This window comes from Poecilia latipinna, unplaced genomic scaffold, assembly GCF_001443285.1.
Source record: "Poecilia latipinna isolate Pla-1442-1.1 unplaced genomic scaffold, P_latipinna-1.0 Scaffold911, whole genome shotgun sequence".
Lineage (NCBI taxonomy): Eukaryota > Metazoa > Chordata > Actinopteri > Cyprinodontiformes > Poeciliidae > Poecilia > Poecilia latipinna.
The window spans coordinates 154,612-181,632 of record NW_015113527.1 but is presented as its reverse complement, the minus strand read 5'-3'; the positions used below and the strand labels follow the sequence as shown (position 1 = coordinate 181,632).

Below are 27,021 nucleotides of genomic sequence, written 5' to 3'. Positions count from 1 at the left end.
AATAATATTTTCCCCTTGAGAGCGCCTTTTTATATTTTTGTCGTAAAAATTTCCCCCCCCCCCCCCCAAAAAAAAAAAAAACTTTCAGACTACTGCTTTGCAACTTTGTTGAGCACTTTTATGATGTTTAAGGGGAACCTGAGCTGCACTGATCGCTGTTACAACACAGACAGTAAGGAGGAATCTGATGGGGTTTTTTTAGATATTCCTGCCAATGTCAGAAAGATATAGATATATAGGAGATCAGATACGTTTTTTAACACAAGTTTTCTTCAGCATTAACAGTTTACATTGACTGCTAGCATAGACAAGGAGTAGAGCAGTCACCTTTGGACTTATAATTTCTACAAACAAAAATAGGCCAGTTTTGTCAAAATCATATTTTTTCACATCTTTCATATAATGTGAATTACCTCCTAATTCCTAAAAAAAAAAAAAACAGCCTCAGTGACTTTTTTTCAGAGTTGTTGGAGACCACGCCGAATGCTGACTGACAAAGTTGGACCAACTGCAACACATACTGTAGGTTCAACTGTTAAGGCACCGTTCAACCAAAAGAGGCCAACACTGAGTTAGTTTTTAGGCAAAATATTGCAGGCAAACTACATTTACACAGGAACATAAAAGTAGAACTTTAGGGCTGCATTCACACCGCAGCCTGAAATGAGCAATTCCAATTTTTTGTCAAATCAGATTTTTTTGCCGTGGCCGTTCACACTGCCAAACCTATGCGACCTTTATGTGTTCTGCAGTCTGAACGGGCAACAACCTGAAAGTGTCCCGCATGCGCAGTAGAGGGCGCAATAGTGTCAACGTTCTCAGTGTTCTGCCAACTGCCATAAAAAGAACTGCTCAGTGTTTGCATAAGTAAACATGGAGGCTAACGTGTAGCATAGCTTACACATTTGAAATTGTTGTCCGACTGGAGCAGCATATTAACAACTTAGTCCTCATATCGTCTGTCATGGTTGTTATTTTCCTTCCCACTTGCGTCTATCAGGATGCAAAATAGTGACATTTGTTGAGTATCAGTGACGTTTTGTTTGGATGAATGAGACCTGGACGGTAGGTCACATTTAAATCGGATACATATCAGATATGGCTCGCATTCAAAAAGAATCTGACCTGTGTTCAGACTGTCATGAAAAAATTGGATACAGGTCGCATTACCTCAAAAAAATCGGAATTGGGTCACTTCAGGTTGCAGTGTGAACGCAGTCTATTATTTTCCTATTTCGACAGTTTTTCATCCCAAAAAGAAAATTGATTAGGGGGTTTGTTACACTGTAAGTGGATTTCATGTCTGATTGATAATAACTTCAGATATTTGGCTGAGGTTTTCAGATGGCAGACCTGTTGCCCCTCGCTGATGCATGAGCAGCTCTGTCTGAAGATTCAGGTCACAGACAAATATCCTGACATTTTCTTGTAGGAGTCAGGATTCATTATTCCATCAGTCAGGGCATGTCGCTGTGACCCACATGCAGCCAAGCAGCCTCAGACTGAAGTACGCCTGTATTTTCTTTCTGCAGTCTTCAGAAATAGGAACCGTGTTAATATTCCTTTATTATTATTATTATTATTATTATTATTATTTATTTATTTATTTATTTTTTCAAATTTGATCATTCTACAGCCACAGACAGCAAGGTAAAACGTCAGAGTCAAGTTCAGCCACATATTTCCAGTTGGATTTAGTTCTGGACTATAACACTTGCATATGTTTTGATTTAAACCATGTCATTGCATCTGTGGCTCTGGCTTTACGGTCGTTGTCCTGTTGGAAGGTGAATCTTCATTCCCGTCTTTTAGTCTCAGTTTTCTCTTTTGGTCATTTCTGTGTTTGTTTCTTCTATCATTTAGTTCAGTTATTCTCATTTTCTTTGTGTTTTGGATCAACTAGTTTGTTCCCACTATCCGTTTTTGTATCTGCAGATGACATGAATACTTTTGAGCAACATTTTTCCGATGAGGTGAGGAATTACATAAATTTGTACAATTCTTCAGTTAAGACCTATAAAAACTGTCAAAGGGCTGAAAACTCCTTGGAGGACATTTAAATGTGTCGTTCATTGGTTTTTGAAGATTTAATCTTTGGAAAATCGAGATCTTTTAAACCATTCACTCTTTGAATTCAGCTCAATATTAGACACAGGTTGAGATTTTTTTCATTGCGAGAAAAAAGTTCTCTGATAATTGAGTCAAAATAATAAGAGAATAAAGTCATATTTTTATGAGAACTCCAACACAAAAGCTACCAAAAAATTTAAATGAGCATATTGTGCAGCTGCACTTTGGCATACATTTTACGAATAATACTTAATGCTTTATTAAAAAAAATAATTCATCAGCTTGAAGTTATTGTCCTTAGCAGGACTTTGAAACAATTGAGCAACTTTGTCTATTTTGAAGAAACAATCGGACAAACTGATCTGGACACATCAGATGCTGATAACTAAGCTTTTTTTCTAATTAAAAGAACTGTTTGTTTGTTTGTTTTTTCTTAATTTTAAGCTGTTATTTTTTTCTGGTTAAATTCTATCTTAATATTATGACTATATTCTCATATTTAAACAAGAATTCATGCAATATCACTTTAATATAGGATGATTGAAATAAAAATCACTTTTTGAAAATACTTTCATTTGTAATTCATTGTTCAGAAAAGAAAGTCAGAAAAAATAAAGAATGCTGCCAGATCTCAGATCTGGAATAAAAAAAGTTTGAGATTTTATTTTGAAGCCAAATCGCCCAGCCCTAATAAGTACCCTCTGGATTCCGGGAAGTAACCTGGAGGTTCTTGTAAAAGCATTGTCTAAGTTTTGTATTTCTGTCCTGACTTGTGAGCTGCTGAGATCTTACACACATCCAGCTCCCAGATTTGCACACCAACACATGGAGTGCCCGGCTAAATTTGGCCTGTTGTATAAAGAGCTGTGATGCTTGTTGAACTGCTTTATGGCAGTGATTTTGGCCTGTGCAGCGCAGTGGCATCTGGAGAGTCATCAGTCAGCCTGAAAAATAATATGATTTTTAATTTAACCTCCGAGTGAGACTGCTTAAGGTGTCCTAGAAGCAAATTGCTATTGGTTGTGTTTTTCTTTTGTTCACTTCAAAAATAGCCTTCATCATAAACACAAGGTTCTTGGATGTAATCATCACTTCAGGCTGGTGGTTCACTCTGCACCAGGTGTGATTTTTGCCCTGTTTTTTGTATCTGGGTGCATTAATAATGGAGTTTCTCAAAAACAGGTGTAACTGGAGCAATTTTCTTTTGATGGAACTAGCATGTAAGTTTCATGCAAGAATGCTTTTCAAGATGTGAAATGCACTCATGAGAAGCAAAGTAATTTCTGAGTAATTGTGCCATCAAAAGTTATTAGAATGATAAAAAAAGAATAATTTGTTATTTTGTCTTGTAAACCTGGAGCGAGACGGCACAAACGGTGTAGCCTAGTAATGAAAGGTGACCTATTATGCTTCCTTGAACAGGTTAGGGTGAGTTTATGGTTTATGTTCATTACATTTCCTGCACAAAATAATTCTTAGATTATCAAATTCTGGCCAGTTCTGCCCATTTTGAGCTCCTTTCAGAATGACCTGTTTTAGGACCTCTTGTCACTTTAAGTAAGCTTCGCCACGCCCCCCAACTCAACATTTACACTCACACATGAACAGATGCGCAAGTATACATGATTATTATGAGCGGAGCCTCCAGCACAACCTGCAAGAATGCAACAAGTAGTTTCTGGATGGTAAGTCAACAACAAAGCACTCCTCTTTTCCAGCAGCCATTATGCAGTGCATATATCAGTAAATCCAGCTGACCAAATGTCTTGAAGTTTGCTGGGGTTGCTAGGTAACGACGCTGTGCAAATGAATTATGACCTAACATCCGTCAGGTTTTTCAAAATAGCTCATTTTCTAGACACAAGAAATTAACACATTAAAAACTGCTGGTTGTTTCATTTTAAGTGCTGGGGTTGTTTTTAGAAGCAACTGGAAGTACAAAAATATGCAAAATGTGAAATTTGAATACTAATTCCCCTTAAAAACTGTTTTTTAGGCTTATTTTATCAGTAAAGTTGTTTTTCTAGTTCAAAGGTTTTTATTTCATCTTTTCCCTCTTTTATGTATGCGGTTCTTCCTTTATCCTCTCCACACTGCTCCCGCCATTGATCCGGCTCTGTTTACATTTTTGTTTGCCTGAAGACATTGGGAACTGTTCCTATAGAGAGGGTATGGACGTATGCGGCTGGTACAATGGAAAATAAAAATGAAGTCATGTCTGTTTTCAGGCACCAGCTCAGTCACGAAACATCTGAGGAGGTTCAGTAGGTAAACATCTCCGGGTTTGCTGCTGATTGTTGCTGCTGCTTACGGGAGAAAGAGCAGTAATTTTCATCTTGATTGCAGTCTCCCTTCCCTGCATCCCCCATGGTGTTTCACTCATGCAGAAGAAGGAAGAGTAATGAGAAGTCAGAGATGAATAAGTAGGAAGCTAACACTGACGAAGATGTTTCTGACAATAGTATTTCCATATTTTATCTGTTGTTTTTTTGTTGTTGTTTTTTTTTCAGTTTTAGATCTGTAGTGAAGGTGTTCCATCATAGAATGAAAGTTGTTCCTCTACTAGTGGAAAATAACCACAGCGCTTCAATAAAATCTGAATACCTGAATGCCATTAATTGTTCACTTAATGTCTGTTCTTTACCAGTACCCATCCCAACAAGTCATCCTGCTGATTTATTTTAACATTGGTGTCTATTTAAAAAGTTAAATGGTAAATTACTGTCTAAACATACATTAAAATGTTAGTTGTAGATCCAAGTTTTTATATTTGTGCAGATTTTCAATTCAAAATCAAAAAGTTTGAAAATCATCCATCCATCTTTTGTCTTTTGCTTATCTAAAGCCCTTTTTGCACTGCAGGGTCCAGTCTGGCCCAGCCCGTCTCTGTTCAGCTTGGTCCTATTGGTGCTATGGCCTTGGTCGTTTTGCATTGAGCAGAATACGTCATGTAAATCAACTTGTTGCTAAAGCTACCCAGGTGACCAGGTGATTGAGCTGGGTGGTGTGATTTAAAATGACAAGAGGTCCTAAAATAACATCATTTTTAAAGGACCTCCAAATAGGCAGAACTGCCCACACTGAAATCTCATTATGTTACAATAATTGTTTCGCAAAAAATGTGTTGAACATGTTTTGTGTTGCACATAATCCTATCCCAACCTGTTCAAGTAAGCAAAATAGGTCACCTTTAAAGTAGTTCAGTGACTAAACTTCTGACTGTCGATGAGACTGAAAGTAGCTCAACTAAAGGTTGAAGGATAAAAATAAGATCGGCAGTTGAAGGGCTTTGGACTTTTGACTGGGTGTTTTCCCAGGTCGCTTAATCCATTTTTAGTTGACTGAAAAGAACCAGAGAGCAGGACAATTAAGCAGCACTGGATTTTCTAACTGTAAAATGAAGTTACAGCTGAGGACACTAATTATGTTTGAGGCAGAGTCGGCTAAATTCATAAATTCAGCACTCAGGGGACGACTAATAAAGCTAAACTTCAGGCTTTTATAGCCCCTAATGGGAAAATTAGCTTGCTCCAAGACATGCAACCTAATGTATAATTACAGAACATGGGGAGATTAAACACAAAATAGTGGTAGTGAACAGGCATGTTATTGAAACTTATTGTGCTCCTGAAGCCGTTTCACTTTGTGCTTTTACTGTTTAAAGCTCAAAAGATAAAAATTCAATTCCTGGATGACAAAGTGAAAATGTACAAATATCCTGCTTTTCTGACTGTGAGATGCCATATCAAACCTTACTTAAGTTTTAGTGTGAAAGTAAATGCTTACGGCCAACATTTAAAACTAGAATTATCTGTAACAAATTAGCTTTATTTCCACAGAGATATACTTTTATTAACATATTTACATCTTATTTTAGCTGCTGAAAGTTTCTTGCATTCCAACTTTGTCTTTGTCCTTCATTCTGCGTCTTTGGTTCAACTCAGCATGAAGCAAAAAGTGACTCTAATGTACATTTATGTGCCCTTAACATGAATCAGATAACGTTAACAACATGAAGAGTCCTGAAAAGAAAAACTCAAAAAAAAAAAAACTTTTGGGGAAATTTTGCCCCAAAAGGAAACATAAAATTAAATTTTTTTAAAACTAAAATAGAAAAAAATATATAAAATTCTCAACTTGATGTTTTTGACCCACATAGTGAAAAGTTTGGCCGCAGCTAGTGTAGAGAGCACCACACAATACAAGTTCAGGGGCCTCAATCCAGGCAGATGAATCAGCCATGATGTTGGGTCCTGCGCTTTAAAACACAAATTGTGATGGGGATAAATTAGAGATAAAAGAATTAAGCATCAATGAACTAGGAATGCTTGGGATGCAATTTACCTGTCAGGAAGCAAAGAAAGCCCCATCAGTCTCTGATGTCCTCAGTTCTCCACCGAGTGATGAAGACCGAGACTATTTGCAAAACTCACACTTATGAAAACCACAAATCTTCTGCTAATGAGTCGTTAGTTGGCTGCTACTAAAGATCAAATGATGTGATGCTTATTAGTGTGAGCCCGACAGACTCAAACAGCAGCGCTCCGGCTCCGTAATTACTTCAGCTGATGTACCCTTCAGCAAGGTTCTGCACATCAGCGTTCTCAGTTAATTTCGACAAGAGGTCACCTGGCTCTTTTCTCTGTAAAGAAACTATTTGCTTCAGTGAACTTATTTCAGTCACAGGCAACCGAGGCAAGGCCTTTCTGGATTTAAAGAGCTTTTATTTTATGTCACAGTGATGCGACACTTTACTGATGTTTGCTAATGTTTGCTGAACCACCTCTTCAAAATAAAATAAAAAAAAACCCTACAAAGCGAGACACCAAATTACTTGCTTGAGAATATAGTTGACAGTATGTCACAATAAATGGTAACACTTTATTTGAAGGGGGTGAATAAGACTGTCATGACACTTTCATAAACATGACATAACACCTGTTATGAACATGAATAAGCCTTCATGAATATTTATGACTGTTGTCATAAAGCATCTTTCGGTAAATTATGACACTTTTAATACAAAGTTGACATTATTCAAAATGTCTTTGTTATGACAACTCGACATTAACCAAGAAATCATTACTGTTTAAACTTTACCTTTAATAACATAAAGTTACCTAATTTTTAAAGTGCAATCAGTAATACTTTTATCACAAATTTATAACAGTAATGATTTCTTGGTTAATGTCAAGTTGTCATAACAAAGACATTTTGAATAATGTCAACTTTGTATTAAAAGTGTCATAATTTACCGAATGACGCTTTATGACAACAGTCATAAATATTCATGAAGGCTTATTCATGTTCATGACATGTGTTGTCATGTTTATGACAGTGTCATGACAGTCTTATTCACCCCCCTTCAAATAAAGTGTTACCCAATAAATTAATCCCAGGATAAATCATTTATTTATGCGTGATTGTTTTTCTCGTGTTTCTTTCTACCAAAAACTAGATGACAAAAGTCTTCAGTCTGGTGATTTGGTCTCAATTTGCCAACTTTTGAAGGACAGTGGAACATAATTCCATGTTTTTCATGGAAAAGTCACCAATTTATGGATTTTTTTTTCTTCACCATATCTAAAATATTCAAAAGAAAATGCAGCAGAGGAAGCTGCATACCAAGATGCAATGCTACTTGACCTGCTATTGGTTGGAGCTTGCAAAGCAGCCAATCCTGGACCACACTTTATTCTCCATGGCACTTACTGACTGTAACCACAAAAGCGGAAATAAGGGAGAGAGTAGATGTTAGCTTCCATTATATTGCTAAGACAGTTTCCACTGTGTATTAATGTGCATAAATGTATGTTTGGCATTTTTAACTATTAAAATAGGCAGTTATGAGTGTTTTTAGAGGAGGTCTCAAGCATTTGTGAATTTTAGCTACTCATTGGTGGTTTTGGTCCCTAAATGAATAACGGGGTCCAGTGTAATATGTTTTTTTGTGCTATCTCATAATTGTCAATTGGAAAATGGTTTTCAATCTATTAAAAAAATCCCACTAAAATACATAAAGGTTTACTACTAGCTAATATATTGTAAGACTGTATTTTCAACTGTAAGATTGTTTCACTGCTGTCCACACGAGGTGAGACCAAAAATAAAGCTCTCCAGCTGGATTATTCAGTATTTCCATGGATTTAATTTAAAGTTTCTGGAATAAAAAGGTTTTCTCAGGACATCCGTCTGCGTGGAAGCACCACAAATGCTGCATCTGTGCGCAGCCTCTTCCAGTTCTGAGCTTTTGATGTGGGGCATATTAGATCTGTTCAGTCTCAGAGCTCCCACCAGGCTTGTTTCCTGCAGCGTCTTCCTCAAAACAAGAGCTAATTCCCCCTTCTTCATGTTTGGCATGCTTTAAAAGCTGCAGTGACGCTGACATGAACACAGTGAGAATGACAGAGTCTAAATGGAGAACTCACATCTGCATCTGATGGGTTCCTGTCAGGGTCGTGATCTTGCTTGATGTAGATAAACGCCGACTGTCTTCTAACCGGCGGTAAGGATCAATATTAACATCGACTAGTTAGGCTGCTGTTATGTCCTGCCGAGCGACACCAGGGGTTGGTTTTTGTGCTTGAATCTGAACGGGGAGGGTGGGTACTGTCAGAACCAATTCAGCCGTCTTAATCAATGACAAAACACTGATGTGTCCAGGCTCTGGGAAACAGATATTCTAGATAAAGTTTTTATCTACTCCCAAAGCCCACCATGCTGTGCCAGTGTCTCTTTCTCACTTCATCTTTGCTGTGCCTATTATTTAAAGAGTTTCATGTGGAGCTGTCTGAATGATTTCAGCCTTCCACATGTTTTCTTTTCCCATCCAGCTCTATTTAAGGTGCATATGTCTCCCGTTTGGGGCTTTTCAGGACTGAAAGAAATGCATGAATTAGTTTTTGTTCCATTTTGACAAGAAACTCTTTATGTAAGATGACAATAGGATGATTTGGTAATTGTAAAGATGGGTAAAAAGCACTTAAACCCCTAAAAAAATCACATGAAATCTATGTAACTCAAGTATTGTAGTGATTCATCCTTTGTTTTAAGTTGACTGGATTTCATACACTCTAAACTCTTAAGATCTTACAATGTATTTGGTAGCTGTGATCTACTGTGTATGATCTATTTGTCACTACCAAAGAAAGCAGGTAGACAGTAGCAAAGAATCTTTGAATCTTCCTGTTGGAGATCTGAAACAAATGCTGGCATCTTGGGGTCACCTAGTTTAACCAGAAGCCATGAGCTGCTATCTACATACCAACTAAATATTCTTGCTTTGCTTCTTCAGGGTTTGGATAATCTTCTACAATGGTGAGCAACAGTAACTACAGGATTTAGCTAAAAATAATACACTAATCATAAACATTATTACTGTAAACTAAGCTAGCTAAGCGCTATAGCAACATTTTTTTGGTAGTAGCTAGTGCTAAATCACTAATTTCAGTTCAAATTATATTTACCTTTGAAAGACTACAACCAACTGTTCTCTGCTGTCCATGTTTTAGTAAATTAGTGCTTTCAAATGTATCTGGAAGAGTTAACTTACGAGAAGTTAAGTGCACTAGGTATTTCCAAAGTTAGCAAAAGCGCCAAATGAAAATTAGCTCTGCTATTAGCAGATTAGTGGAAGTGTATTCTATAATAAATGGGACCTTTGGGTTGGATAGCCTTTTCCTTTATGAAACCATCTCAACATTCAAAATTCCATTCTGTATTTAGTCAGGTTGTTTTTCCAACTAGAAATTGTTTGATATGAAACATTTAAGTAAAAATAAAAGACTGAAATACTTTCTCATGGCACTGAGTTTTATCAGTTAGTTTTTTTCTATTACTTCAAATGTGAAAACTTGGTGACTGGGGTTTCTTTATTCTGTCTTATCTTCATTTTGCCAGTTGTAATACAACTTCATTTCTTCAACATTTACCCAGAATTTCACCAAAATATTTACTTTAATTAAGCTGTTAAGAGCATAAAGATGGAAAAATGTTTTCCTTTTGTTCCTCCATGTTCTTCAAGAAACTGATTTAAATTGATAAATCTAAGCAGCTCCACATGCTACTACGAAAAAAGCAACAACAAAAAACAGGTACACCATGTTTTTCCAAAGAATGGACATGTCTGCTTGTAATGATTCGCGCTCTGCCCTCTTTGCCGTATCATTTTTTTTTTCCTTAGAAAAACAGCGATAGCATCTTTATTTGTCCCAGAGTGAGTAATTATTTTAGCTGAAAAAGGGCAGGCAGTAAGTCATGAACGGGTCAAAACACGAATTGAAGGAATCATGTCGGGTCAGGCAAGACATCCAGTCCACTTAGAAAGAAGACATCATCTTAGGACCTCCGGAGTCAACAGCAAAAAAATAAAGAAGGGGGCAACTTGAAAGGATGGACTAGAGAGATTTAGGGGATTCAGTTTTAAGGTGATGACTTTTTTTTCTGTTAAAAAAAAAACAGGAGTGTAGAGATCTACATTTTTATGCAACCTTTGTCTTAAAGGCTTTTGAAACTTCTTCAGATCAGATCATTTTTATTTTTATTCCAGTGGCAACCCATATTTGTGAAACTGTAGAAGGAGCCCTTAACTAAGGTCTGCTGCTGCTAAAATCTGAGCCTCACCATTTTCATTTGCATTTCATGAAGAAGAAAGGTTTGCTCAGTGTCTTCTTCAGAAGTTTTTGTCTTATTTTTATTCAGCAGATCTTGGTGCAGCGCCACCACAGGCGAGAGGGTTGAACAGGTTTTTCAAAGAGTTTGATTCGTTTGACAGTGCAGTGTTGAAGGTAACCACACCAGCTAGAAAATGTAACTAATATTGCTATTTTTGTCCCCAATCGAACCGAGTCTTTCAGACTGCCATGTGTAAAAATACCACCAAACTTCTCCAGAACTTTGTCCCTGACCTATCTGCTGTCTACTTGGTCTTCATGATGCTGTCTGTTCATTGATGGTCTGTGGTCATTGGGAACTGCACACAAGGAATTAGTTTCAATGAGGTTTTTTGGGGGTATCACAATAAATCAGAGTAAAACATTTTTCAAAGTACGCATCGTTGTACTTACATGAATTGCTTAGTGTTGTTACAATTCCTAAAATCTCAGTTCTCAAGGTTTGTTGAAATACTGGATAGCTGGTCTGGGTTGCTATATGGAGAAAAATCCTGGTGCAAGAGGAAGTAGAGCTGAGGGCTTTAATCTTCTTTCTGAAAAAGCGGAAAGCTAAAATACTTGGAGACGTGTGAATGAAGGCTGAAGTCAGAGAGCTTTGACACGGAGGAGGAGATTTTTAAAGGAAATCAAATATTAATCAGGAAGCTCGTGGAGTTGTCCAAGGATGGGAGTGATGGGCTTTTGGGATCAAGTTCTGATATTGTGCTTTGCTTTAAGGAGTACACATTTTACTCCTCGCTCTTTATGTAGACTTGCACAGTGGTTTTAGGTTTCGAGTAAGTAAGAAATGTATTTTGAAAAAGTTTAACCAGGCTCTGAGACATGGTCTTCATGGTGACCGGACTTTGCTTCTGTCTTTGATGAAACTTTGAAACAAAGTACCATTAAAACTGCCAATTAGCCAACTGTAATTACTTAATAATCAAGAGGTAATTACAGTAACTTACTGTCAAAGTTACTATCAGGATATCTAGAGTGTGTGTTGGGAACTTTTATTCCTGTTAAGACTGGCTGTCTTGAATCGTCCTTGAAGTTAAGACATAAAAGGTTTCTCTTTTGTTCTGTTGAATTTATTTCTGTCATTTCCACAAGATCGGTTAAAAACTGTCATCTGAGTTCAAACATTCAGAATAAAAAAAGGGGGAAAACACATGTACCTGCCTTGTAGACAACCTCTCTAGTGAATATGTCAACCATTTGGGGTTTTTTAGGACCGAAAGAAGAGCAGGAACTAGTTTTTGTTTTGTAGACTGCATATAAACCCAGCCAAGCTCATCCCGTCACTTAGCAATCCAAGAGGAACTCCAGCAAGTTTGGTCAGCTGGCGTAGCCACTGTATAATGGCTGCTGGAAAAGTCAAGTATTATGTTGTTGTGTTGACTTACCATCCATAAACCACTTCCTGCATTCTTAATGGTTGTGCAGGAGGTTCTACAAATGCTTTTCAGAGATGTAAAGTTGTATAGATGCACATCTGTTTGAAGCCATTTCCACGTACTAGTTGGGGGCGTGGCCAACAGCTATTTATTTGGATTTAAAGTGACAAGAGACCCTAAAACAGATCATTCTGAAAGAAGCTCAAAACAGGCAGAACTGAAATCTTATCATGTAAGAAAGATTTTATGCAAAAAATCTCATGGACATGTTTTCTTTAAACAATAGCCCTACCCTAACATGTCCAAGGAAGGTCATCTTTGCAGTTACATTTGTCTTATGTTCATAGTGATGAGGTCCTCCTGCCTGTGACTAATCAGTGTTTCTCTGAGTTTAGTGTCACTTTGGAGCAAATTCTGCCTAAATATTAAGACAAAATGAAGAGAAACCTAAATGAACATTTTTCTAAGGTCTGAAGGAAGTTTACCGTCTCATCTTTCAGATGTTTTTCAGTCCTTAAATGTAAACAAAATCAACTTTCACGTCTGCGTGTTTGTTATTCCATCAAGTGAGTGGCAGCTTATGTTTGGTCTCTTTGCTGCTCTCTCATCCACCACCCCGAGCCTGCAGGCTTTTACTTTCACCCTTCAATCACCGTCGGTGTGAAGTCCTTGATGGTACACTGGTGTTGGCCTCCGAGGGCCGTGGCATCCATCCCAGATGAAGACGGAGTTAATAGGAAATCTATCAGCCTCTGTGACACTGACAACTGGCGGCTGCAGGTGCAGGCAGCAGAGGTGGCGCCTCTGAGAAGCCCCGCTGCTGTTCTCTATCTTTTCATGAAAGCAAACATGCTGCTCTGTCATCTAACCTGGAACCACACCATGTTTTTCTGTTTGAATTTCTTGTATGGAAATCATCAGTTGGAAGATGTGGGATAAATATGGATTGCTACTATTCTAAGCTGCTCTGTGTCTGAAATTTATTTATTTATTTTTTATTAAATAAAGTTTCAAGCAGTTTCAAGGAGTTTGATGGCTGAAATCTTTGATTCCCATTCTGTAGAGGAAAAGTCTAATAAACCATCAGATCAACATTTGACCCTATGGGGTTGTTGATATGTGATTGACTTGACCAGAAATGTTTATAGAGTTTGAAGAGTTAGAGGGTTAGGCTAACCCTAACCCTATTGGTGTTAATGTATGAGACTGTACCTTTCAGATGTGGTGGAACCTGAGAATTACAACATGGATGTGGAGGCAGTAAATCAGCAGCAACCGTCTGCTAACCTTGTGTTGATATTGACCAAAGTTGGAGAAAAATGATTCACACTGGAACTGGGTGACACAACTTAAAAATAAAATGTCAGATGTTTTCATACCAGGTCTGATGTTTGATTTTAATCCATTTTTATTCTCACTTTCTTTCCTTCTAAAAGTGAGAAAAGAACGATTCAAAAAGTTGATGTTTCTTTACATATTTTGTAGCATTGCCTGTGGGATAGCAAAGGGGTTTCCATCCAGAAGCTAATACTGTTTGTGGATGATAAAAAACTGCACACATATATACTTAGACATTTTGAATGGTTTATGAATGGCAAAATTGTTTTCATGCAGTCTGACTTTTCAAAATGCCACCAGGAAGAATAGCAGATGCGTAAAGGTCCACAACAATTTGACTTCCCAGCTTTGCCCACTCATGAACATATGCAGTCATTACTCTCTCTACTCTTTACTCCTATTTCTCTGTGTGTTTATCTGTTTTACTCAGTCTTATCTCATCCTGACTCCATCAGGACCACCTTCCCCCCCGGCCGGCTCTCCTCCCTTTCATCTTTCATTCTTTGGTTCTTTCTCTGCCAAACTCCCACCTCCGTCGGCTTTCTCATCCCGTTGATGGATGATGCGGCGCCACATTGAGGGCCTCAATCAGAGCAGGGAGGAGGAGGAGGGTGAAGAGCAATCTCAAAGCCAATTCGGCTGATAGCCATCGCAGGGTGTTGCTACATGACGCTGCAGCTATCAGCCACGTAGCGACAGAAAGAGAGCAAACCTCTGCAAGTTGCTGCTCCAGGTGGTTCATTGCTCCAACAGTACAGAAACTTTGTTGGTATCAAAAAGACAGGATGTAAAATGTATTAGTTTGGAGCAGAGCCATGTTGGTCCCAACTGGCTGATTGAAAGAGCGTTCAATGAGATCCATTGTTGCTCGCTGAACGCAGCGTCTTTTTACCATCTGAGTGCTTCTTGGCAAATGGTGCACAGGTGGCCAGAGCCTTTGTTTATTTGCATCTGAAACACAAAAGCTGAGTATGCTGGTATATGAGGGAATACAGAAGAATCGGTAGTCCTACAGTATTCACAATTCATTTGCTTTGTTATTGGGAGATTTTCATAAATTCGAGCTTAAAGATGGCAGGCGAGGGGTGTCCAAAGTGCGGCCCGGGGACCATTTGTGGTCCTTGGACACATTTTTTCTGGCTCCCAACTGCAGTTCGAAATGACACAAATTAATTAATGGATTTTTCTCTTGATTATTCTGACAGTCGATTAATTGGAACTTATTCACAGCGTACAATATTAGAAAAATGTTTCAAATGCAAATAAACAAATCGCTCAATTCCTTTGTTAATAAGAAAAAAAATAAATTTCTTATTGCCAAGAAGGCAATAACGTAGCTTTTTTTTTTTTTTAGTAAGCACTTGAACATTTGCAGTAATTTGCAAAGGATGCATTTGCAGCTAAAAAATACTTCTAACATCAACATGTGAAAAACTCAGCCATTTTCGGCTTGTCTTATCAATAGTTTTTTGGATTAACCAACTAATAACTTGATAGCAAAAGTTGCTTAACAGGAGATTTTAGAGAATTTAAACCAGATAAAGCGACAACTGTATGACTTGAGGAGTTCAGGGTGGAACGTATTTATAGACAAAAACTTTTTGTCATCTTAAATGCAAAATGTAGAAATTTTTGTGCAGTTTTTGCTTACCTACTGTTGTGGATATGTTGTTTCAAAAAAGTCCTTTCTTAGAGTTCTTATACTAAAAGTTAACAATTAATCAATTCCTTTTAGTTGATGATTATTTAAATCATCAATACATGTGATTAATTGTGATGCTCCACACTGGTTCAGATAACAACTCCTGGATCCAGAGTTAATCTTTGAGTTACTAAAACACTGTTTATCTGAGTTGTTTGTCTCCAGGAGCTTTCTGTGAGTTATTTTAAGCAGCAGCAGTTTCATCGTATCATTAAAGCTATAATAACGGCCTTCAGCAGCAGAGTGTGAGAACATTCAGGAGTTTCTTTTCTCACTCCTGGGTGTAACAGTTCAAACACTTGATCCCAGAAGACCTTGTCTTGCGTAGGAGTATTCAAACACAGCTTTCACCTGTTAAACATGCAGAGCAGTGATTAGTGTGCGATGTGCAAAAAGTCCGACTCTTTGTAATATTTTCCTAAGAGACGTCTATATTTGCTTTAGCCTCGGGTGGCGGATTGATGCGTATCGAGCAGACACTCGATAAGAGGCCAGCAGCTCAGTGTTATTGACAGCAGCGCGTCCTGGCCCTCTGAAGGTGTCAGCTTTACAGAGTGGGGGAGAGAGAGGTTGAATGGATACCGATAAGAGGACAGATATGAGCGAAGACACAGGGTTAGCATCAGTCTTTGTATTTCTGCTCGTGGTTTTTCCTTCTGTTTGTGGTGCAGCACACCACAAATAAATCTGCAGAACGACAGAAGGAACCAGAGGCCCAGATGGTATTTTACAAGACGTTTTTCACTTGCTCCAAACAGAAACTGAGTTCAAACAAAGACCACACAGAAAAATACTGTAACTTTACTTTGGCTGTGAACGCACATCAGATGTTTATGCTCAATTATGATTTTGTGGTGAAATTCTTGGAGATGTTCATACTACTAATTAAATGTGACTGAAATCAAACGTCTGTTAATTTACAAAACCAAAATGACCGCCATGCACAGAAAAAGAACACAGACATCACACAGCAGCACATTGTTTACGGAAGCAATAATAGATGGAAATGCTTCTGGATAGATTTTAGGTTTTATTCAGCAAGATACTTGAGATCTTGTGTTTTTACTGTGTTCCTATGTAAACACAACAAAATCACAAAATCCTACCAAATATTTTTGGTCTGGTTTCCAGTGTAAATGTCTTTGTACACTTTGAAATAATCTGCCAGTGGAATTAATACATCCATCCATTTTCTTACACCCTTGTCCCTAGTGGGTTCAGAGGGGTGCTGGTGCCTCTCCAGCTAACGTACGTTCTGGGCGAGAGGCAGGGTACACCTTGGACAGGTCACTAGTCTATCGCAGGGCAACACAGAGACAGACAGGACAAACAACCATGCACACACACCTAAGGAGAATTTAGAGAGACCAGTCATGTTTTTCTACTGTGGGAGGAAGCCGGAGTATCTGGAGAGAACCTGCACATCCAGAGGGAGAACCTGCAAACTCCATGCAGAAAGACCCCAGGCCAGGAATCGAACTCAGAACCTTCTTGCTGCAAGGCAACCACTGTGCAGATCTGGAATTAGTACTTTTGCATGAATTTTAAGAAATTATTTATTAAAACAAGCTCCTGCATCTTTCCAAAAGGTTACTTGTTAGTTTTGCAACTACATTTATTTCAAATGTATGAAATAAACGTACACTTGTTTTTTGGTGTATTTTTGAATAGACCAAAAATGCTTAGTGAGATTCGTGTTTTTGCAATGTAATAAAATATCAGCTTGGGGTTGAACATCACCACGATGTTTCTACATACAGTTCCATCGTTTTAATTTATCAAAACTTAAAAATTTTAAAATGAACCATCTTGGAGCTGAAATGCTGTTGACCTATGGCCACACACTTTGAAGCATGAGTAATGACGAACAGCAATCTGTCCACGTTGTAAAATCGTGACCGTATGGATGCGGCTGAGAAAGTCCCAGCATGGCCAGAGATGGAGGGGGGAACAGATTCAGAGCTGCAGAAACAGATGGATGGTCTTTATTGTCCCAGCATGGGAAATATGTAGAACCTATTCATGGCCTGCACATGTTCATGCTTCAAAGAGGGAAAAAAGCCCAAAGCAGACTCAGAAATGTTCATTTATGAAGGGGAAGAACACATGTGAGTTTCATTTAGGTCATGAAGATACGAGGGTTTTCTTAGGAACTAATGGTATGTGGTAGGAGCTGGAGAGCAGCGAGTTAAAGGAACACCTCAGAGTATCTTTGCTGGTCACAGTTACCTTCAATTATTCATGGCTGCTCAGCTCAATGGGCCGCCTGCAGTGATCAAAATAAAAAAGGTGCAAGATCAGGAGGGAAGCAGGAATACAGCGAGTTCAGCATCTGAGCAGATCTTTGAGCTCTTCTTGTCTGTCCTGACCAACACCGCTTTTTTTTTTTTTTTTTTTTTTAATTAAATAATTTTTTTTGTGAAATCTACAGTGAACAATCCGCAGCTTGCATCAGTAGTGGGTCAGTAGAAGTGTAATAATACAAAAATATACATATATTTCAAAGTCCTTAAATAATGTACTGACTTTGCCAAAAGTTCAGTACAAATGTTCGCCATATTTGCACATGGCTCTTAAATACGCAGATTTCCACTCATTATTGATGAAGGTAGAGAAATTGAATTATTGAACATGTACATAATTAATTATTCTGCTGGGTTAATAATTAACAAAACTGTGAAATCATACTTTGTCACATCAACCTGACCATCTCTATTTATTTGAGAGTGGTTAGACAGGAAAGTAATGAGAGAAGGGGAAGACATTTGGTGACGGTCATCAGGCCTGGACTCGAACTGTGACTGCTGCATCGAGGACTAAGCAGGGCAACACATAGACACACAGGACAAATAACCATGCACACACACTCACACCTAAGAAGAATTTAGAGAGACCAGTCATGTTTTTTCTACTGTGGCTTGTGTGTTACCCCTGCACCACCACAGCACCCCTGTATGATGTAGTTAGCTAAATTATTTACCAGTTGTGCTTATCCTGGTTTTATGAGAAACCCTGTATTATTGTAATGCTTTTGAGATGCTAGTCGGCTGATTCCAAGTTCAAGCTTATAACTTTAGCTGGATGACCTCAATTTTTTTTCCCCTCACTGAGTCTATGTTGGAAGCTGGCAGTGGTGGTCACCTCCAACTGAAAAGTTAGTTGTGCTAACCCTAAAGCGCTGATCATAAACACTAGTTCTGGCTATGCTAAAGAGCTACACCAAAGTGGTGCTTAGAGTAAGCTAATGCTAAAGCGCTAATCATAAGATATTAGTTCCACCAACATTAAGGTGCTATTCCGACATGATATTTTGCAGGAGCTAATGCTAAAGCGTTAGATTCAGTCTTGTAGATACCCACCATCTGCAAAAGGCATAAAATGTATTATAAGATAGAGTATCACCCTCTACTGGGTCAAATGTGTTATTGCACACCTACCTGTACTGTTGAGCTTCAGGATGTAAAGGAAAAAATTATGAACGACTGCTTATAGCAGTGGATGAACACTTCTTTGGCTCTGACTTCTCCCTTCCCAAGCTACATCCACTCACCTGCAATTAGCTCTTCTGGTTTTGTCATTTCTGTGTTTTTCTCAGTAACTAAGCTTGTCTTTCTCTTTCACTCACTGCTGGATTCTCTGTTATTCCTCCTTATTTTTTCCATTACTTCATTTGCTTTTTCTGTTTCCCAAGCTCTATACAAGTTTCTTTTATTTTTTATTTTTTTAGTAAAGAATGGAAAGTGTTTCTTGCCTACACTTGGGTCCTTCCACCACCACCCACTTAAACATGGCAAAATGTGATTTTTGTTGTTGTTGTTGTTTGTTTTGGTTCCATACTATCACCAACAACCTGAACATCTGTTGTGATTTGTTATGACACCTCTCCCAAAAATAGCTGCACCATCTCTTATTCAGGTCTCCTGAAATCCTGAAAATGAGCAGATTCTTTATTTCCTATTTAAGCAGGAAGATAAGCTTCAGCCTCTCTCCTGCCAGAAGTGCTGCTCCAGCTCATCTTAGTGCGGGTGACAGAGCTGATCTGTATGTGCTTCTCATTGGGTTTCATCATCAAACTTTGGGGAAATTAAGTAGCAGCAAGAGCAATGAGACGTCTCATGATTCCCAACTGGGAATAATTCAGTATTTCACTTGTTCTGCTGCGACCAAAGCCCATGAATTTTAATATATTTTACGCAGTGTGTGTGGGGAGGATTATGTTTTTGGATTATCCGCAGTAAGTTTGGGATCTCATTCTGCTGGTCAGAACGTGACGAGTCAAAGGACTGAATGAAATCAGGAAGATGGATCCTTTTTATTACACATTTTGATATTTTTGTAACAATACAGTGGATCATAATATATCAATAACTAAAAGGGTGCTCTTTGTGTATTCGATCATCATTTCTGCTGGGTCAGTAGTGTTTACCTTGAACTTGAACTTCCTGCAGATAACGCTGAAATGTTCAGTGCTCTAATTCAGTGGATAAACTCCCTGTCTTCTTTCCCCTCCTCTGGTGTTTATGCAGATGTATGAAATTATTTCAGCACCTGCTGAGGGCTTGAAAAATGTAATTTTCCAAAAGCAGCATGCAGAAGCTTTTGGTGTTTTTTCCGTTCAGCTACACTAAAATTGTCCTTTAAAGGCTTCTGTTTGGAGATGTGAACATAATCAAAAACACAAAGTTTGAAGGAATTCAAGCTGCTATTTTTTGTTGTGGAGCTCAGTGAGCGTTTGAAAACAATTCCACATCCTTTGGTTATTTTTGGAATCATAAGTTTACCACCCAGGATCAACTGTGACAGAATGAGATGTAATGTGGTTGGAATGCGGATGAGATGGGTCTGAAGCCACCTGACGTCTGACAGTTAGATACGGAGGGGGCATGATGTCGTCATGCTGCATGAGGCAGAGACTCATTAACGGCCAAAATCTGACTGTCAACAATCTAGTGCAAAAAGTCCCACACATTCCTGTTTGCATGGCAGTAATAAAAAAGTATGAGAGGCATTATTATTATTATCATTATTATTATTATTACTATTATTATTATTACTATTATTATTAGGGTTTTTTTTACATCATTATTATTATTTAATTTTTAATTATATTATTATTAATAGTAGAATTAGAATGGTATGGTTTTTCTAATTGGTAATAAAAATATGAAGATCATTATTGTAAAATATTATTTTTTTAAATAAAATTATTAGTAGTACTAGAATTAATAATAATTTTATTAAGGTTATTATTATAATACAACTATAATTATCATTCTTGTTTTTTAATGAAGGAATTATTATTATATTTAGTGTCGTGTACAACATGAATGAATATCAAGTAAAAAATGTTAAATGCTCAAATCCAGAGATCACATCAATCAAGTAACAAAAAAGTACAACAAAAATTTAAATTAAATTATGAATCATGATCTTTGTATTTGCCTTGTAGTGACCCTGCCCCCACAAATGTGTTGTAAATAAAATATTTAAAAAACAGCCAAAAACAGTTTATGTTTATATAAAGTTTTTTGTCAAAGTTTCACCTGCCTGTATGGGTAAGAATTAGAGAATCACGTTGTTATTTTTACCATGGACTTTGGATCATTCTGGTTTTCCACTTGATTGTGTGAAACACATAATTGGAGGAAAATTGTTTCATCCATGCGTCTGTTTTCAAAATTAAAACATTAAAGATTATTGACATAAATTTATCTTTAAAAAAAAAGAAAAGGAATAACAGAAGTTTCTGCAGATGGACTGCTGGGTTCGTCCACAACAAGTTTTGTGTTCGACTGCTGTAGAATTTGTTTGTTTATGTTAAATATAAAATGCTATTTGGAAAGAGATGTTTTCTAAATTGAACTAAACATGGCTGCTTCTTGTTCCCGACAGGACGGCATGGGCAACCTGAGAATAACAGAAAAAGGCCTGAAACTGGAAGGAGACTCTGAGTTCCTCCAACCTCTCTATGCCAAAGAAATCCGGTCCAGTCCAGTAAGTAACCTCCATGTTTTTAAGACATGAATGCCAGACAGAGCTTACACTGTCTACTGTTACACTGACTTTTTTAAGAGGTCCACATTAATTCATGGTAACCTATAAAAAAGGTTACCATGAAGTTCCTATTTGTTTTAATCTGAACTTTCAAGGTTTCCCCCTAAAGGTTTGAGTTTCTCTGTTGGGTTTGACATATATATATATATATATATATATATATATATATATATATATATATATATATATATATATATATATATATATATATATATATATATTATATTCTTATTGAATACTTTGTTCTGTACAAAGTTGAATGTGTTGACAACAAAATCACACAAAAATCATCTGCTTTTGAACCAGAGGAATGTCTGATATACTTACATTATTTCTAGCAATACGAAATATGCCCTTTAATGATTTTAACATTAAAAGTGTGATCAAGACATTGAATTCTTTTTTAATGAAAGGAAAGAAAAAACAGAAACTAGGAGGAAAAAGAAAATTTGGGGAAAGAAAAATAAAGAACAGATTAAAATTGTGAAAAAAGAATAAATACAATGGAGGGAAAAGGAAAAAAAGGAAAAGCAATAAAGGAAGTAAAATGTGAAAAAGGGAAAAAAATAAAATAAAAAAGCAGAAGTGATAAAAGAAAAAAGAAAGATAAAATAGAGAGAAAAAATAAATGGGAATAAAAGTTACAAAAAATAGAGAAAACAGAAAAAAACAGTGGGATCAAGGTGCGGTCATGTCTGTAAAATAGCTGGATTTGTTCTTAATAACTACTGTAAAATGCATCTTTCCCTCCATAAGAAGAAAAGACTGGGCATGTTGTACAGTCAGGCCAGCCGTGTCGCAGTCCAACCACGTTTCATCAGAGGTCATGACACGACATTTCCTGTTGAATATCACATCATAGGAATCTCTGATCAATATGGCTCCGTCCTCAGGTACTCTACAGCCTCTATACAGGTGCGCACATAAAATGTTTGGCTTGTGGTTTTAGGGCCTTTGTTTTGTTTTCGGTTTTCCTTCCTGTTGCTCCTACAGCAGCTACAGGAAGATGCCAGGGAATTGGAAGAGATGGGGGCCAGATAAAGAGAGAGGCACAACCTCCCTCCGTCTCTTCTGTAATAATCTCTGTGTGCAGGTAGAGGAGGGAGGGCTTGATAATGCAGGAGAGGCGCGCTTTATCTCTGTTGTCTGGGACCTAACGTGAGCTGAGGGAGAGAATGACTGATGGAGGCGGGAGAGCAGAGGGGAGTAAAGAAACAATGGAGAAAAAGAAGAGATGGTGATAGAGACAGAAGCAGGGAGACAGATGGTGGAGGACTGAATTAGAACCAGAGAGACAGGAAGCAGGCGACTCTGGTTTGACAGAGCAACTAAATCATGCACAACATCTTCGCAGCAAAATTGAAATTAAGTCCGGAGTTCTCCAGGAAGCAGATCCAGATAACATGGATAATCTCCCCTGTGCACAATTTGGCACCCTGTTGAAGCGGCTTCATTTGGCTCACGCCAACATGTGAGCATATCTATCAACATGTGATAAATACAGAACATTAGCTGGCAGGTACATTAAAGATGGCTGCAGACTGTTTTAGTCCCCCTCATAAAATATACATATTTATTGCTGCCAGAAGAGTATTGGAAGTGGAGATGATGTCTGCTCCGATTAAACTGAGAGGGGAGATGAATATAAAATCAGGACTAAGAATAGGAAAATGAAGAAGGATGAAGAGAATCACAACAGCCGAGGTGAGAGGAGCTGTATGGCCACATCCAACATGTTGAGTAAGGTAAAAATCGTTAATTCAACATTAAATCAAGTTGGAAACGAATCAATAAGAGAAATTTCTGCAAAACCTCCTGGTCTCTAGAGGTGTGCAACATTGCATCTTTTGGTATCAATTCCAAACCAAATAAATACAGGATATTGCTGATTCCGATACTTATTTAAGTTTGCTATATCATCAAACCTTTTAGGTGTTTTTGTGCGTTTTCCTTTAAATATTTTTTTCAAACCTAGGACAGAATTTGGACAAAGTTTACACAACTTCTAAACCAATAACCAATACGTTTTTCACTCCAAAGGCCAATCACTGATAACCGACTACATACATACAAACAAGAAAGGCTAGTGAGCAAAAATGTAAAACCATGACATAAACAATACCAAATACTGTTGACTTTTTAATTTTGAAATGAAAAACTATTACGCCAACATTTGCCAAAATATATCAACAGAAGGACTGTTATCTATTATCTGAATTTACATAAATTTACATAAAGTTCATAACTTGTGAAATGTGAAAGCAAACGGACATAAAAAACCAGGTCTCCAGAATTAATCAGAGATTTAACATAACATAACATAAAGTGAAAAAAGACGTATTTCACAAGATTAAAATAGAAACTCCTGACTCGCATCAGAAAAGTTGCGGCAGCTCAGCATGATAAAATACAGAGTGGCTAATCAAGACAAAATATTTTAGATTTTCAGAGTTGAGAAACTAGAATACAGAAATAAAACAACATTTCAAAAGGGTTATTTGAAACTAAAGTATCACACTGTCCTCAATCCGATACTGATACAGACTGATGTTACTGACTGATACAGACTGATGACTGATACTGATGTTATCAATATTTTGGATCAATCCCACCTCTACTCTTACAAGCTTTTTCATAATTTTAGTGTCTACTTGTAGTCTTGGAGTCTGTTTTGGAGTATTATCTTTAAACTTCATGACTAGATCTGGTGCACAAGGGTGAAATTGAAGACAGATTGTATTTTACATCCCTCTTTGCAACATTGCTCAAACTCAGTTCAGACTGGATGTATATTGATCAAAATTCAAGTCTTTCCACAAGTTTTCAGTTAGATTTGTGTCCTGGACTTCTGGACAGGCGACCATGCTAAATTTAAATGCTAAAGTTGTCCTTAGAAATTTTGTGGCTTTTTAAAACATTGAATTGTGTCACTTGTGGCTTTCCCTACATACTGCAGTACAAATTGCTTGTATTTTAGGCTTCTGCTTGTGTGACATGTTTAGATTTCAGCTCTAAGTGCAATGGGCCAAACCTTCCTTTAGCAGTATTTCCATTTACGGTGGATGACCTCCATTGTTCAGCATATTTACGGCTGGCGAGGAAACACCTGGTAGAAACATCAAACCGTCGCCCAACAAATAACATATAACAGCTGAAAGAAATTTATCCATAAGGTGAAATGATGCAGTATGATTTGAAACAAATAGATGTTTCCTGTGTCTGGAGTAGATTTACTTCCAGAGATTTTTTGTCAACTCTATTTGGTTATTTTAATTCAACTATCTTCTCTATTTACGTCCTTTCAGCATGGGAGCTGTCCTGCTGGGTGTAATAAGGTCCCATGTATTATCAGCAACATCCACAAACAAAAGTACTGCACACCGAGCCTAAATACAGATGATTGTTCCTATCCTAGAGTAGATATATTAGAAATATATTATATGCATACACTTAAGGATGCGATTTAGTACAAAATAATAGGGCAGAAATGTTCCCAGTGTGTATTCCTCTTTTAGAAATGGAAGATATTGAAACAAAAGTCCCAAATATAAAAAGGTTTTTGCTCTCTGCCTGAGCTGAGCAGAGCCGCGAGTAATGAGAGCTAACGAATGAGCAATGAGCTGTCAGCACATTGAGCTTCGCACTGTAAGATAGAGAACTGAGAGAAACTTTTTATTCAGGACCACGCAGCAAATATGGAGAAAGTTCAAATTTAAAGTTATTTCTCACAGTCTGCATGCTTCTACAAATCTTCCTACCTTGTTAGTTTTCAGCTAATTTTAAAAATAACTCATGAAGTTGAAGTTTACCTCCACCTATAATGGACATACAAATCTGACTATGTATTTTAAATGATTAATCTGAACTGTTATTTTTCTATAATTATGGATCATACAGTGGAAATAATTTCATAAAGAGGATCCTGGTGTAAAAATGTCAGTTTATTGTGGATTTTCTGTTGATCAAAATATTTGTTTGAAGTTTTATTTTGGTATAAATATTCCATCAAGCTTCTGGCATTATTCTGGATATTTGAATCACAAAAATGCACAATTTTTATTTTTTATTTTTTTTCTGAATGGGAGCTAAATTATTGTACTTATGGGCTTTGTTCTAATTAAGACAACAAAAATATAGACAAAAATATTTTCTGTTTTTGTAAAAAAAACAACAGACTTTTAGCTTTAAGAAAATATTGCTGCTGTATTGGAAATGTTACCAATGATTTTTCTTTTTCAAATATTAGCATTATGACAAACCTATAAGTTAAAATTTTCCATATCTGCACGATCAAAGTTTAATATGAAAACTCCTTAAATGACTCCAGCTCATCCGTTGCTTCTTGCTCTCCTTTCTGAGCTCCTCACATTGTTCCTGTTGTTACTTGTGTATCACACATTATATGTATTTACTGTTGAAACTTCTGTTGAAACTTCAATAAGTTTAATGTCATCACTAACACACACACACACACACACACACACACACACACGCACATGCACACAAAGACAAACCCTTCCTGGGCTGGGAGCGGAGCACAGTGGTCCGGCCGTTATCTCTAATTAGGAAGTTGACTGAGGCATGAAGATTAACTGGAGAGAGTCCAACGTGGTCAGCATTCACAATCACTCAAAGTACCCTGGGAAAAAGAAAGTTATTAAAAGCAATGGGAGGATGAAGACAGGGCTGGTTTTGACTCTGAAGTTGCACTTTTGTAACTGTACTCGATACTTTCTGGAGAAACAGTTGTAGTTTAATGATCTGATGGCTCAAAGGCAAAAACTTCAGGCCTCATTTTAGAGTTAAGCTTAACTCCGAAATGCAATTAAAAGACCCAAGAGGACGTATCACACCAAGCCCACAGGGGGCAATAACTGCTGCTTCTCATCAGCTTGGAAAAAGTGCAAATAAGGGCCTGCCAAAAAAAGGGTTGAACATGTCTAATGTTCAGGCTTTCTAAAGATTTTTCTGAGTTTCTCTTTGGACTTTGACTGATTGTTTTGACTGGAGAACAGTACCAATTAAGTTCTGTTCCAAACCTTAATTGGTTCAAATCTTCCTTAAATAACAGGGACTTCTTTGAGTCAATTAGTAACTTGGAACAGGCAGAAATCACATGTGGGGTACCCCATAGTTCAATCCTGGGTCCCTTCTTGTTGTAGTTCTACTGCTGCAGCATGGCTGTGGATGGCAATTTTTTGGGGGGCGTGGCGGAGGGAGTTTGGCAAGTAAAGGAATCGTCTTTTTGTCATCAAAATTTACGTATGTAAACAACATGAAACGTATGCCGCAAATAAAGGAGCTTCACGTCTAATGCTGGGTTTGTTGGCAGCTCTGTGCTGTTTGATCCAGGCTGAGTGTTTAAATGAATAACGCGGTGGATCTCTCCGCAGGGCCGCCCACTGTTCCTGCAGTCATCCAGAAACATCTCGGTCAACATCGTGAACAGCAACAACCAGCTGCTCACGCAGCTCGTCACAGGTAGGACTCAGCAGGAGCCACACCCACTGCTGTCATGGAGCGCATTGATGATTCTTTCATGTGTTGTTTCAGAGGTCAGATAACATCTAGATCAGCAACACATACACCAAACCCAATCTGTCCATCTCACCTCTCTTCACAGTAATAACTGTAAATCATTTACTCCCATATTGCACACAGAAATTTTGATTTCTGCAAATGGAACATTTAATTGGATCCTCTGAAGAAAAACTTTATTCTTCAAAGATTTACTGGTAATTCAGTATTTTTTTTTTGTTTGTTTGTTTTTATCATGTTATTCCACCTACACAAGAGTTTTTTTAAATTC

The 27,021-nt window shown here is 37.5% G+C and overlaps 1 protein-coding gene across 2 annotated transcripts in view; it reads left to right on the top strand.

Moving 5' to 3' along the window:
• sgcd (sarcoglycan, delta (dystrophin-associated glycoprotein)) overlaps positions 1-27,021 on the top strand; it is a 173,889-nt gene that overhangs the window by 81,226 nt on the left and 65,642 nt on the right. For both annotated transcript variants that reach the window (XM_015048904.1, XM_015048903.1), the window contains 2 exons: positions 21,051-21,152; positions 26,606-26,693. In XM_015048904.1, coding sequence (XP_014904390.1) covers positions 21,051-21,152; positions 26,606-26,693 — 190 coding nt within the window. The remainder of the gene's footprint in view (positions 1-21,050; positions 21,153-26,605; positions 26,694-27,021) is intronic.